At 41.2% G+C, this 14,957-nt stretch overlaps 1 protein-coding gene across 1 annotated transcript in view; it reads right to left on the bottom strand.

The window, feature by feature from the left end:
- The window catches only part of KITLG (KIT ligand), a 161,913-nt gene that overhangs the window by 35,187 nt on the left and 111,769 nt on the right, over positions 1-14,957 (bottom strand). Inside the window, exon 4 of the mRNA XM_033952639.1 lies at positions 8,356-8,523. Coding sequence (XP_033808530.1) covers positions 8,356-8,523 — 168 coding nt within the window. The remainder of the gene's footprint in view (positions 1-8,355; positions 8,524-14,957) is intronic.

Here is a 14,957-nt window from a genome sequence, read left to right as displayed (position 1 = left end):
CCCAACTGGCAACCAATGGAGCTCTCCCAAGTATCAGGGTGATGTGGTCGAATTTTGAGGCGTGAACAATAAGGCGTGCAATATGGCAAGAGCTGGAAAAAAGTGAGACTCTGAAGCATCCAGCTGGTTCCGCAAACTTTAGAAACTACTAGTCCCGGTCGCACACTGACACTTTCACAGACTAATGGCAAGAGCTTTCACTGCTTTTCAGCCAGAACAGCTCCAGGGATGGTCTCTGTGCTTTACACTGCTTCCGAGGCACATAAATAGAAGGACAGAAGTTCTGCTCTGCTAGTCTGACAATGAGACAAATCAGCCAGCCTGCAGAAGACGAGACTTGTATACAAAGACCATATTTGTTCTTTCAAAACTGGCAGAGTTTTCAGCGTACAGTAAGGAATCATTATTTGTCAAGGGGCCAAGAGATCAGTTGGCTGTCACTGTTTTAAGGCATTTAGAGTGGAAGAGCCAGGCAAAATATATTCCTTCTCCTCTCTGGGCAGAAAACTATTAAAAAAAAACCCAAAACACATAGAAATACACATTTATTGAAAAAAGGGGAAAATGCCATATAATATATGGCAGTAACCACCAGACCATGAGCACGTGGCGACCACTCCTGCCCCCAATATCTCCCGGACCTCTTTTCTCCCTCCCAGGGGGTGGAGGGTTAGTTGGAATGGAAGGTGGGTCTACCTTCTGCTTTAGGGGGTCTAAAGGGGCAGGGCTTCAATGGGGGGGGGGAGGAGTTTCTCGTAACATTTATGTCATGGGTTGGGGCTAGGGAAAAAGAGAGGTTTAGGTGCCACCGATGCATCATGAACTTGATATCCATGGGGGTGGGGGAAGGAAACATAAGACCGAAGGTCCATTATGTCCAGTATCCTGTTTCCAACAGCGGTCAACCCAGGTTCCAAGTACCTACTTAGATCCCAAGTAGTAAAACAGATTTTATGCTGCTTATCATAGATACCTCCAAAGACCACCACGGATGTTTGAAAACACATAAATCACATAGAAACACATTTATCTCCCTCCTTATAAAACCCTACTTAACCTCCCTCTATACAATTTTCAGTCCTTTCTCCATTGCTGTAGCTTGCCGACTCTCCTCAGCCATTTTTCCTGTAAACCACCTCGAACCAAAAGGCTTATAAATAAAGATTTATATGTTATGTTATAAATGCTTCATGTTCATTACAGGCAGTCACCGTTACAAACAAGAATATTAAGAGAATTTATCTCGAAACGTGTACAGCAGCTAGGATCCTGTCCCCCACTTACAATGGCCAAGTGTTTCGCCCCACGACTGCATCAGGGATTGAGGAGAGAAAAGCTTATAATCAGCATTCAAATGCTCAGTGCTGCCACACGAGCTCTGCTCTTCTCAATTCCCGAAGCAAGCCGCAAGGCGACATGCTTGGCCACCATGGGTGCCTGGAATGAACATATAAGAATAGCCTGGTGAAGCATTTACGTGTTTTCAATTGTCTGTGGTGGTCTTTGGAGGGTTTTATGCCAATTAGGTTATCTGCCCGTTCTAGTTAGTAGAGGGCACTCTCCCTAACAGGGCTCTGAGGCTTTTCCTCCTAGTCACTTTTGAACAGTTTCAGCTTGTTTTCACGAAACTATATGTTCACAGCTTTTTGGTTATTTTGTCTGATTGATTGAACCCCACACTATTTATCCTTCTCCATTGAGAATATTAAAACATTTATGCCTAGAGCTGAGGCTAAGAGGGCAGGGAGTGTGTGTGTGTGGGGGGGGGGGGGGGGAGGGGAGGGGAAATAGAGTACTGAAGGACCCCTGGGGAGGAGCCATGAAGGCCTTTAATTTCTACTGCTATACATGAAACAGAAAAGTGTCAAGAGAAGTGTGAAATAACTTGTAAATTTCATGGATCCACATCATTCCCTTCTTGGTTGGGCTGAGAACTTTTCAGCGGCCCCTCGTATTGTGATGTCATAATTCCTTATTCCACCAATGTCTAAGAGCCAACCTTATCGGTGATGTCACAATGGCCTGGTTTCCCTATACTTATTGAAAAGAAAAGTGGAATAACTTGTGAGTTTCATAGCTCCACATCATTCTCTTCTTGGTTGGGCTGAGAGTTTTACAGTGACCCCTCATAGAAGGGGCTTTTCCCTTTGGAACAGGGTTACCAGATTTTACCCAGGGGGTGGAGGGTTAGTTGGGCAGAAGGGCATGCATGGATGCGACGCAATTTCGAGGAAGCTTTCAAAACCCGGACAAAGTGTTGGGTTTTGAAAAGCCGTCCGGACCCACGGTCATGTCCTCGGGGAAAATCTGGACATCTAGTAACCCTACTTTGGAATGCCATTCTGTTGACTGCGTAAGAGTCAGTCAGCATTGCGGTTTAAGAAAAATTTGAAAGCAAACTTCTTTTTACAAGCATTTGCTGGCACATAATTGACTGCTGTGATTTCCCAGACCTTATTTACTGCTAAGATATGTGGCATAAGCTTTATTTTATTATGACTGCTACTTTGCCTTGTCATATTGTTTTATTGACTCTGTGACATTTTAGCCAATGTTTTAATGCACGGTTTTATAATATATGTTACTATGGAAACCATCTAAAATTGTAGGATAGTGCAGTCTAGAAAAGTTTTTATTTTTTTTAAATTCTTTATTCATTTTCAAAATTACATTAAGTGTTAAATATATTCATTCACAGTAACAATAAATACATCACTTACAAACAATCATTGGTACATTACATAAATTCTTATCCCTTCCCCTTTCCCATCCCTCCCAACCATATATTCCATTATCATATAAAATATGTAATAATAAAATACCCCCCTCCCTATACCTTAAACTGATAAATATAAGGGAAACAATTTTACTTAATCCTTACAATATTTTGTTAATGGTTTCCACACATCCTGAAATTTCTTAAAATATCCCCGTTGTAATGCAATAAATCTTTCCATTTTATAGATATGGCATAAAGAGTTCCACCAAAAGTTATAATTTAATCTCCTCCAATCCTTCCAATTATATGTAATTTGGTATGGATGAGTCTAGAAAAGTTTTAATAAAATAATAAAAACAATTACCCAGCTGCAAGCATGAAAGGATGGTGTCACAATTTTCATTTGGTATCATTTCAGAGCTGGAAATTAACAGGGAATCAAGGAAATAACTACTAGTCCCTGGTTGAAAGGAACACATTGAAATTTGTGCAAGGCTGGTATAGAACCAGTTAAGGACATTTTCTCCCCCTAGATGTGAAATGGGGAATTCCTGTATAGATTTTTTGCTCCACCATGCTTCCTTGATCTCTCTGTATGTTTATTAGTAATTATAGACTGCTCATAAGAACTTAAGAATAGCCTTACTGGGTCAGCCCAATGATCCATCAAGTCCAGTAGCCCGTTCTTACGTTGGCCAATCCAGGTCACAAGTACCTGGCCAAAACCCAAAGAGTAGCAACATTCCATACAGAATCTCAAAGAATAGCAAACATTCCATGCTACCGATCCAGGACAAGCAGAGGCTTCCCCCATATCTTAGTAACAGACTATGGACTTTTCCTCCAGGAATTTGTCCAACCTTTCTTAAAACCAGCTACACTATCCACTCTTACCACAACCTCTGGCAACACGTTCCAGAGCTTAACTATTCTCCGAGTGAAAAAATATTTCCTCCTATTGGTTTTAAAAGTATTTCCCTGCAGTTTCATCGAGTGTCCCCTAGTCCTTGCTTTAACATCAGCGCGGTTTACAAAAAATTGATAGAGAAAGGAATGCCATTTTTACAAAAACAGGTAAGAAAAAGGGAAAAATAATTAAGATACAAGTCTAGTAGTTACTGCAAAAACATTATCTACAACAAACTATGACAATGATGGAAAAGCCAAACCAAAAAGATAGGTCTTCAAGAGAGTCCTAAATCTGGGATTTATTTATTTAAAAAATTTATACCCTACATATCCAACAATTATATGTGGGTAACAATCAATATACATAATACCACACAAAAAAAACCCCAATTTAAAATATAGAACTAGAACTAAGAGAGGACTGCGAAGATTTACAAAGGGACCTGAACAAATTAGAGGAGTGGGCGACAAGATGGCAGATGAAGTTCAATGTAGAGAAATATAAAGTCTTGCATGTAGGAAACAGAAATCCAAGGTACAACTACATGATGGGAGGGCTGGTAATGGGTGAAAGTAGCCTAGAAAAGGACTTGGGGAACTGGTAGTCAAGACAATGAAACCGTCGGCACAATGTGCAGCGGCCTCTAAGAAGGCAAACAGAATGCTAAATATTATCAAGAAAGGTATTACAATCAGAATAAAGGAAGTTATCTTGCCGTTGTATCGGGTGATGGTGCGCCCGCATCTGGAGTACTGCATCCAATATTGGTCGCTATACCTTAAGAAGAATATGGAGATACTCAAGAGGGTTCAGAAAAGAGCGACGAGATTGATAAAAGGTATTGAAAACCTTTCCTATGCTGAAAGATTGGAGAAACTGGAGCTTTTTTCCCTGGAAAAGCAGAGGCTTAGAGGGGACATGATAGAGACTTACAAGATGATGAAGGGCATAGAGAAAGTGGAGAGGGACAGATTCTTCAAACCTTCGAAGACTACAAGAATGAGAGGGCATTCGGATAAATTAAGAGGGGACAGATTCAAAACCAATGCTAGGAAGTTCTTCTTCACCCAGAGGGTGGTGGACACCTGGAATGCGCTTCCAGAGGGCGTGGTAGGACAGAGTACGGTATTGGGTTTCAAGAAAGGATTAGATGTTTTCCTGGAGGAAAAGGGGATTGAAGGGTATAGATAGAGGATTAATATGCAGGTCCTGGACCTGATGGGCCGCCGCGTGAGCGGGCTGCTGGGCATGATGGACCTCTGGTCTGACCCAGCAGAGGCACTGCTTATGTTCTTATGTTCTTCTAACAAAAAAAACAAACATACACCATCATTATACAAATACTTAAGTTAAACTTCAAGATCTAATACATAAAGCCTGATAATACAAACAATAAGAAAGCTCACATCATATCTCAATCGGAAATGAATTGCATAAGGTAGGAACTAAAGCAAAAAAGGCAGAATTGAGGGGCAATACTAACCTAACCAAATGGACCGAGGGTAAGGACAATTGATGAGCAGTTCAAGATTGTAAATTACGCGTTGGCCTATATGGTACTAAACGTTTCACTAAATTGTCAGGCATACGATCAATCCCTCGGACGCTATGTATAATGCTAAGCATAGGGCCCTGAGTATGCCCTTAACTATGCCTACTTGCCAGTAGACGCCTTGATGTAGATGCCTACCTCAAAGTGGTAGGCACCTACCAAACCTAAATTAATGGTTTTTAATGGTGCTTTCAATTATCAGCGCTGATTAAGCCAATTAAAAAAAAAAAGTTAAGCACCTAGATCAGCTAGGCGTGCTGATCTGGGTGCTCAACTGTAGGCGTTTTTATCGAATCAGGACCTAGGAGCAAGCATTTGTGCACGGATCCTAGACGTGCACGCAGCTTTTCAAGGCAAGAGGTGCCAATTGGCCCCTTAATTGGGGCTAATTGAATTGAAGTTGTGCGCGGATCTCCCCTGCGCACTATTATATAACTTGGCGCTTAACTTTTCTTGCACACTATCAAAAAGGGGGAGTGGACATGGGTATTCTTTTTTTTTTTTTTTTTAATTCTTTATTGATTTTCCAAACGTCAATAGTGCAAGACACAAATATATAACATATATTAAGTCAATAAAAGCACATTCAACATACAGATATACATAACCAACCATTTTAGCCCCCCCCCCACCCATCCACCCAAAGCTTAATCAATAAAACACAGAAACATATTTTCCCAATAACCTTACCCTATTCAGATTAATAATATCTTCCCACCCACCCCAGGTGTAAATACTCAAAGGTCAAAATTAGGACAGAATTAGCCCCCCCTTCCCTGGATGTGTACGAAAATAAACAAAAATTGACTCATAATCAAAGACCTACTCTAGTGAAGTAATATAAGATGTCAACAGGCCCCAAGCCAGTTTAAATAAATTACTGTACCCCAAACTATCGGCATTCATTTTTTTTCATACCCATAGCTGGAGCACAGATTTGCCCACCAGAAAGGAAAATTTAGGCGATCGTAATTCTTCCAATTACGGGTTACCATCTGCATGGCTATCCCAGTCATGATTAGGAAAAGACGGCATTCTTGAAAAATGAGGCACCAATAGGCACCAAATTAGAGAATTTGGCCAATCCGCCTCGAACTTCGGGCACCAGACTTAGATCTCTATCAGGCATACGTCTGGCATCCAAAGCACATGCGATCTACATGCTATGCTGAAATGCTAGGCTTGGCTCCTTTTAAGGAATACCGGCTGAGCATTGATCTTTTCAGCACCTAAATTTTGTCACTATTTATAGAATTTTCCCTTGTGTATGTAAATGCTGATATTGACATGCGGAGATGCTTTAAAATACAGGCTATAATGTCCTTTTAAATAATAGAACCTGGTATAATCTCAGAATTATCATTGCAGGGAAAACCAAGAGTATTCTATTATCCTTTAGTTTTATGCGATGAGAAGCTAAAACCAGGGGCTCCCAAACCGTCCTGGTGACTCCTAACCAGTTGAGTTTATACAATATCCATCATGAGCTGGCGTGAGATACTTAATTTAATTACACATTTATAACCTGTTTAACCATTACTATAGCTCAAGGCGGGGTCCAATGAAATCTTTAAAAAAATTACAGTAGGTCTGAGTCAACATAAATCAGCCCTAACAGAAGAATTCCCCTGTGCAGTCTTAAAACCCCAACCCAAGACATCTCACTGAACAAAAGTACTACCTGCCAGAGAAGCTTACATAAATTTATATTAACATCAAGATCAAAATATGCCTGTTTAAGAAATACTATAGTTTAAGTCTCTGCAAAACTCATATCTGCTGTGAACCCAAGTTTCAGAGGTAGAGAGTTCCATAAGAGAGGACCGATACCATCAAAGCCTCTTTTCTGCCCTGTCAATGAATTAAACTTCTTAACTTAGGGGAAAGAGCGGCCCTCCACTGTCTTCAGAAAGCAACTTTGCACTTACTAGGGACGATATTCAGACTCTGGGAGACAGCCTGGCTATCTCCTGCGGTCGGCAGTGAACTCAGAAAATCAATGCTGGGGTCGTATCTGGCAACTGGCACTGAATTACTGGCCTATGTTCAACCACAATTGACATAGCCAGCCAAGCCAATATTCATCAACTGACCAGCTATGTCATAGCAGCCAAAGATAGACCTGCTATGAATATTGGCACGGTCTGGCTATGTTGGGCTAGACGCTGACTGGGATATTCAGTGGGAGATAGCTGGCTCTCTCTTGTTGAATATCGGCAGTTAGGGTACAGCACCAAAAGCGCACCAGACTTTGGCAAGCTGACAATCCCACGGCAACATTTGTGTGCAGGACATATGCATGGCGCCGCTTCCACCGCTTTTAAGGCTTTCCATTAGCGCGGGAAGGGGGTGTGTGGGGGGGCACCCCCATTGCATTTACAAGACCTCGCACTCCCATTGGGGGGGGAGGGGGGTCAAGTACACTGAAAACTCCCGTTTTCCTTTCCATTTTCACTGTTGGGGAGTTTTCAGTGTAGTGGGGGGGGGTCCCCCCAATGGGAGTGTGAGGACTTGTAAATGTAGTGGGGGGTTCCCCCACTCACACAGTGCTAATGGAAAAGCTTAAAAGCGGCAGAAGCGGTGGCGTGCATATGTCCTGCGTGCAAATGTCACCGCGGGATTGTCAGTTTGGTGCAGGTTGGAGCTGCTGCTTGCATCAGCGAAGAGCTAGAGGTATGCGAGGTGGGGAAGGGAAGGAGCATGTAGTAGGGGAGGGGTAGGAAGGAGCAGGGGGATGGAGAGGAGAAGAAGTACCGACTCCTCCATCAAGACGGTGCCTGGGGCGGTCTGAACCCTTACTACGCCACTAGCTGGTCAGCCAAATAGCACTGTATATCGGGCGGACCGAGTCTCCAGTAAATGCAGATTTATCTTATGAATATTCATTGTGGATATCCTGAAAATCTGATTTGCTATGGGATAACAGGAGAAGTCGGTAAAATTCAAAGTTACAGAAGCTAAAGAATAGAAACTCTATGGGAAATGTAAATAATTCAATGCATTTTTGCTCGTATGTTCTTTTGTTTAAAAATGTTGAGTCTCCGGGATAGCAAAGTTAAAGGTAATAATTAATTTCAAAATTCTTGGTAGTACAAAACCACAGTGCTTAAAATAATTGTGCAAGTCACTGGAACAACTTCAGTGCATAAAATATACAAGACTTGGAAACGTTACCATTTGGTTGTGTAGCTGGTTTTGGAGACACTTCCTGATTCCCTGGAGTATCATCGTGAGGCTGCTTATAATGGAATAGTTTTGAGACGTGCTTGAAAATTTGAAGAGAAGAACATTCAGGCTCTTTGATACTTCATGTACCATCAGATACAACCAGCAGTGATTTGGCTGTCACGAGAAGAGAGCAGTAAAATAGTTAATACACTCATTTTCTTCAGAAATTGGGAGTTATGCCCTCTGCACCCTAATGAAATTTGATCATCTCCACTCATTGAGTTGGGGTTGGATAATCATATCTACCTTCCATCCCAAAGAGGTTATGGGCAGCAAAGTTGTGATTTACATGAAAGATATTACAATGTCCCTACTTTAATACGAATGGGTTTGGGGTCAATAAAGCAGATGTTAGGAAAATGTTTTTGTTTATTTTGATTAAAAATTTTTTTTTTCTTTTTTTACATAATGCAAATCAAAAGAGGTGTACAATAAAAATGGGGGGAAAAGAAATGAGATAAAAAAGGTTTTGTACACCTTCATACTATAAACAAAAGAGAAACATGTTTAAAGAAATCGAATTTGGAGTCACTGGTTACACCAATCCTTTTCCCACATGCTCTTCATGTTCTTCTAATGAATGATATCTAAGCCACTAAGTAAAAAAAAACATTATTGAAGGCTTGAGGAAACAGATGAGCCTAGTTTTAAAATTTTTGAATAAATGTTCTGAACAAATTTTTCAAGGCAAGTTGTTCCAAAGAAAAGGAGCCAGAAAATAAAAGGTACGAGGGCCATTTTCATAAAGGACATCTAAGTCCAATTTGGGCATTTCCTGCAAAATGTCCAAAGTTGGAAACACAAAAATGCCCAAGACAAGTTAGAAAATTCTTCAATAGAACAAAGTTCCGGCTCTTAGTACAATCCCTAGTCCTAGGCCTTTTAGACTATTGCAACATTCTCTACCTCCCCTGCCCAGTAACAATGATAAAATAACTGCAAACAATCCAAAACACAGCACTGAGACTTATCTATTCATTGAGGAAACATGACTGCCTCATAGAGGCATACCTCAACTCACACTGGCTCCCAATTCTGACAAGAATACTATTCAAATTCTACTGTCTACTATTTAAAACCATAAAAGGCAACAGTCCAACCTACCTGAACAACCGTCAAACTACATCAGCTAGACATAGGAAAACCCACATTCCATTCATATACCCTCCAGTCAAATGGTAAAATCTATATGATGGCCTCCTAGCCACACAAGCAGCAAAACTCGACAACCAAATCTCCAATCTACTAATTATGACCCCCCAGACTACAAAACATTCAGAAAAGAAATAAAGACTACTTTTGAAGAAATTCCTGCAAACGACTTAATACTGCTAGCTCCTTCCCACTTCCCAATACCTTCCAGATTCCCCAAAGCAACCTCATCTACTCTTTATCTCCTCTAGAAATTACCAGATATCTTCTTCATGTAATACGTTTTTTGTAATTGTTTTGTAATCCGCCTTGAACCGCAAGGCAATGGTGGAATAGAAATCTCTAATGTAATGTAATGTAATGTAAAAGAGGAAAAAAAAAAATCTATCACTAAATTAAGTGAAGGGGGGGAGGTTGACATGACAGGGGAGGGAGGTACAAGAGGTAGCAAAAAAATACATTGAGATAAAAGAAATATAAATGAAGGAGAGGGGTGGATACAACATTAGAGGCTAGTTCACCTCTAGAGAGGCATTTGGAGTTGAGAACCTGAAGGGAAAATTATTTTATGGAAAGAAGGGGCCCTAGATTAGGTATCGTAGGCATCCTTGAATAAGAAAATTTTCAGTTTTGTCTTGAATACTGTGAGAGAAGACTAGGCTTTTTCATAGAAGATGCTGTTGTTTTTTTCAGTCATTTTTCAGAAATTTTGAGTACTGGGGGAGTGTAGGGGTGTCATGTTTTCTTACCTCCAGTGGTCATCTGATCAATTTGGGGACCTTTGTGGCACTTAGACGCTTCTAAAATAGGTCTAGAAAATGTCTCTAAGTTCTGACTAGGGCGTCCTTTGAAAGCTTCAATTATTACCACAAAACATCTAAGTTTAAACCACCCCAAAGCCCGCCCGTAGCATGCCTCCTAAAAGCTTCTTTATACTCTGGACGCACAGTAGCTAAGAAGTCCTGCTAGACGTCCAGAAAAACTCTTTCGAAAATTGGCACTTGGACATCCCTATGGTTAGAACGTCCAAGTGCTGATTTTGGCGCTTTTATGGACATTTTAAAGCTTTGATTATGCCCCTAAATGTCTAGTGGACATATACAACAAATCTCAAAAAATGTAGAAGAATTATTCTTCAGTTTATTACACCCAAAGGCGCTGAGTTGTTACTCAAGGCAAAATACTTCAAAGTATGATGCTCACAGAAGAGTATGCACCATTTCAAGGTCAACCACTTGGATTAGGGAGAAACATTCATTTGTAAGAATATGAGAAACAACAACATACTGTATTCTTCAGAACATAAGATGCACTTTTTTCCCCCAAAAAAAGTGGGTGGAAAAAAGGGTGTGTCCTATGGAGCGAATACCCAAACATCCCCCCGTTACCTTATTTAGACCGCCGCCCACCCCTCGCCCACCATCACTGCTGCTGCTCCAGCTACTGGTCGCTCGGTGCCGCCGCAAGTAGAGGAAGTGAAAGACCAGGCGGGTGCAGCAATTGCACGCTGCCGGACCAGCAGCCTTAACCCCGACGTCAATTCTAACGTCGGAGAGAAGGTCCGACGGAGGAAGGGAAAGGCCAGGTGGGTGCAACGATTGCATGCCACCAGCACAGCAGCCTTATCCCCGACATCAATTCTAATGTCGGAGGAAAGGGAAAGGCCAGGCAGGTGCAGCACTTGCACGCCAGTGGCCCAGCAGCCTTACCTCCGACGTCAATTCTAATGTCGGAGAGAAGGTCCAGGCCAGCCATTAAAATGCCTTATGCCTAGCATTGTAGGGGGTGTAGCAATGAGGCGAGTTAGGCCTGCCTAGTTTGGGCTCAGGCCCGGCCACCCAGCAGCCACAGGCTGCCTGCACCAGTTTCTACACGCGGCTGGCGGCTGACCCAGAAGCCTTTCCTCTGATGTGTTGGGGAAAAGAATATGTGCGATTGACGTAGGAGGCATTGCTAGGTATCTGAGTTAGACGCCAGTAAATTAGGCCTGATAAACCCTAGCTTAATATGCCGGCGCCTACCTCCAGGACTCCCAGCGATGCCTAAGCATGCCTAGGCAGGATTCTATAAAACAGCGTCTAGTGGTTGATTGGCAGCCATGCTGAGTGGCGTCTACAGTGCAGGCATTATTTATAGAATCTGGCCCTCCTACTTAGGAAACATTAAAGGCGTTAGTCAAAAACTGCTTTTACAAACTAAGAATGATTCGAACACTGGCTCCTCTTCTCGACACCAGTTCCCTTAACGTACTGATTCATTCACTTGTAATCTCAAAAATAGACTATTGCAATTCACTTTTAAAAGGAATATATCATAAGGATTTGAAACGTTTACAGTTAATTCAAAATACGGCCATTAAGTTAATTTCAAAGGCATCAAAGTACGATCATGTTACCCCTCTGCTAAAAGACGCCCACTGGTTGCCAATTTCACATAGGATAACTTATAAAATAGCTCTTTTAACATTTAAAACCATGCAAACTAATTCTCCAGCTTTCATTGATAGATTATTGATCCCTTATGACCCACCAAGATCTTTGAGATCCATAACCCAATCTAACCTTAATATCCCTTCATTGAAGATGATTGGCACACGTCGTACTACCATTTTTTCGGTAACAGCCCCAACGATTTGGAATTCTCTTCCGTTGTATTTAAAAATGGAAAATAATCTAACATCATTCAAAAGCAAATTAAAATGCTTCCTATTTAAAGATGCTTTTAACTGAAGTTTTACTTTATCTTAAATTTAATTTTAATTGACGTCTTAATTTTAATCTCTTTTTTACTTTTTTAAATTAATCTCCCTGCCCTTTTGTTCTTTCCATTAATGTCTCTTCCATTTACTATAACTATTGTATTTCTCCCCTCTTTACCTTGTGTGTCTTTTGTTCGTTCGTCCACAACAACTTTGTATGTATTATAGTTCGTCTGTAGTTTTCTTTTTTTCTTTAAAAAAAGTATGTATTAATTGTAATATTGTTTGTCTAAAGGAAAAATTTTTTTTACTCTGTACAACGCTTTATAGAATCGATAAGGCGTTTAATCAAATAATTAAAATAAACAATAAACAATAAACAATAAACTGTGGGCCAGTGAAGTCAACGCTCCAGCGCTCATTCAATTCCTATCAGTGTCAGAGCATTTACCTCGCCAGCTCACGGTATAAGCGCTCTACCGCTGCTTGATAAAAGGAGCCCCAAGTCATTCATGCTGTTGAGAAAAGAAAACCCAAAACCCTTGTCCGCTGCCATGAGAAACAGCCGACATATTTTAAAAAATTCCCCCCTTTGATTTTATTTTCCAGGTGCCCAGTCGTAGCCCCAGTACCCAAGGGCCTCCGAGACTTAAAAAAAACCCTCACATTTCTTATGGGAGTTAAATCTATTCTGTTATGGTGAACTCCAAAGCCTCCTTCGTTGGCTCAGTAGAGGGCCCTTGGTCATATATTATTTACAGATGAAACGATTACGTGTTCCTGATTTGGACACTCCTGAAGGGAGAAAGTTGCATACCAGTTGGGAACCCTTTTGGAATTCACCGACACCAACTGCTAGAAGCAGGTTGTTGGATTTGTGACCGTATGGTTCGACTTGGATGCTGTTGTAGTGCTTTGGGTATTAGAGGTGCCACTCACGTAGCAGTCTCTTATGTGGGGGGGGAGGGGAGAAAACTTAAAAATGCACAGAAGACTAGGATTTTGTTTTGGGGTCAGAGCAAAGGTTTTGGGCAATGACAGAGGGATAAACAGTAAACGTTATTCTTTAAACCCATTACTTTGGTGGGGTGGAACGGCCAGGGGAGATCAAAATCTGGAACGTTCATCTCCGATCACTTGCTCAATGAACTTTAGAAGGGTCACTTGCAAAACTGCTGCCAGAACAGCTGGACATGCTTGCGTGCAAGTGAACAAAGTGGTACATTTTTAAGTTTGTGACTCATTTTGTGAGTAATTTACAAAAATTTGTCTTATCACTCCACTGCTGGCAACAGTCTTTCGTGAATTACCATGCAATATATAGAAAAAGATTCATGAAAACTGTTAGCATCCTACCAAGTTCCTTTAACAAGAAGAGAGACAGGTGTAGACAGTGAAGCAAGCCAAGTGTTCCTGGATTTTTGCCTGTTCTGTCAAAGAAGTTGATGAGAACAGTTATGATGGGGGGGGGGGGGGGGAGGGAATAACATTTGGGATGTTACAAAACAATGAAGTTTATGTGGTTCTGATTCAAATTTATTTAATATACCGCAAATATAAAACCAGAAGGTAAATCTAAGCAGTTTACAATAAAAGATTTAAAATTTAAATAAACAAGTTAAAAATGAAATAGGGTAGAAACCCCCCCCCCCACACACAACGTAGGAAACAATTGCGAACCTAAGGAAAGAGGGAATCAACGGATGACAATAAAAATAAAAAGGTTGGGGAAAGAGATGAACAATATGGCAGGGGAGGAAGCAGATGAGTTCCTGATTCATCACTGCCCCATATTTGCAAAAATAAAATTCTTTTTTTAAAAAAAATTAGGAGCACTACAAACACAATAGGTCTCTTGGTTAAGGTTTACAAATGTTACATCCACAATGTAGATGATGGCAGGGAAAGCCCAACTATAACATCCATTCTTTCTTTCCATTATTTTTTGCACATCTTGTGAAGGGCATAACTGTGCTGTCAACCATAGATTGAGATTGCTGGTAGATATCAATCATTAGCATTTTTTGTGTGTGTCATCATTTTCTGTTCTACTCCACTCTTGGGTAGGTAAAAATGGAAGAACCTTTGTTTATAACTCTAAAAAATGTTCGATTCCACTACCCCACAACCATCCAAAGTGGCATAGCAGAAGACCAAACAAATGAAAGCATAGCAAATAAGAGCACAAAACAAACAATGGACATCGCCACAATTCGCAGAAACAAGCTCCCAGCACCTAGTACTTCAAACAGCCCAGTGATCCTAAGCTAGGATCCAACTGCCACCCCAGTTCATACGACATCAAACCACCCTTGCGAGAGATTGTTTTACTTATTCAAGAGGGAAGAGTGTGGCGAAGTGGTTAAAGCTAGAGCCTCGGCACCCTGAGGTTGTGGCACGCTGCTCCTTGTGAGGTTCATTAATAGATTGTGAGCTCCCCTGGGAGAAGGGTACAGAAAATTGAATAAATAGTGTGAAAAGTTTCAACCTCTGACAACCAGAATCTGGTATTGTGACATCATAATGCCTCATTCCACCAATGCCTAAGAGCCAACCTCATCAGTTATGTCACAATGGCTTGACTGTCCTTTACTTGGCTCACTTTTGCCTCATTCTAGAGTGTTGCAGTGGTTAAAGCTACAGCCTCAGCACCCTGAGGTTGTGAGTTCAAACCCACGCTGCTCCCTGTGACCCTGAG

This window comes from Geotrypetes seraphini, chromosome 7 (genome assembly GCF_902459505.1).
Source record: "Geotrypetes seraphini chromosome 7, aGeoSer1.1, whole genome shotgun sequence".
Lineage (NCBI taxonomy): Eukaryota > Metazoa > Chordata > Amphibia > Gymnophiona > Dermophiidae > Geotrypetes > Geotrypetes seraphini.
This window is presented reverse-complemented; position numbering and strand designations above follow the sequence as displayed.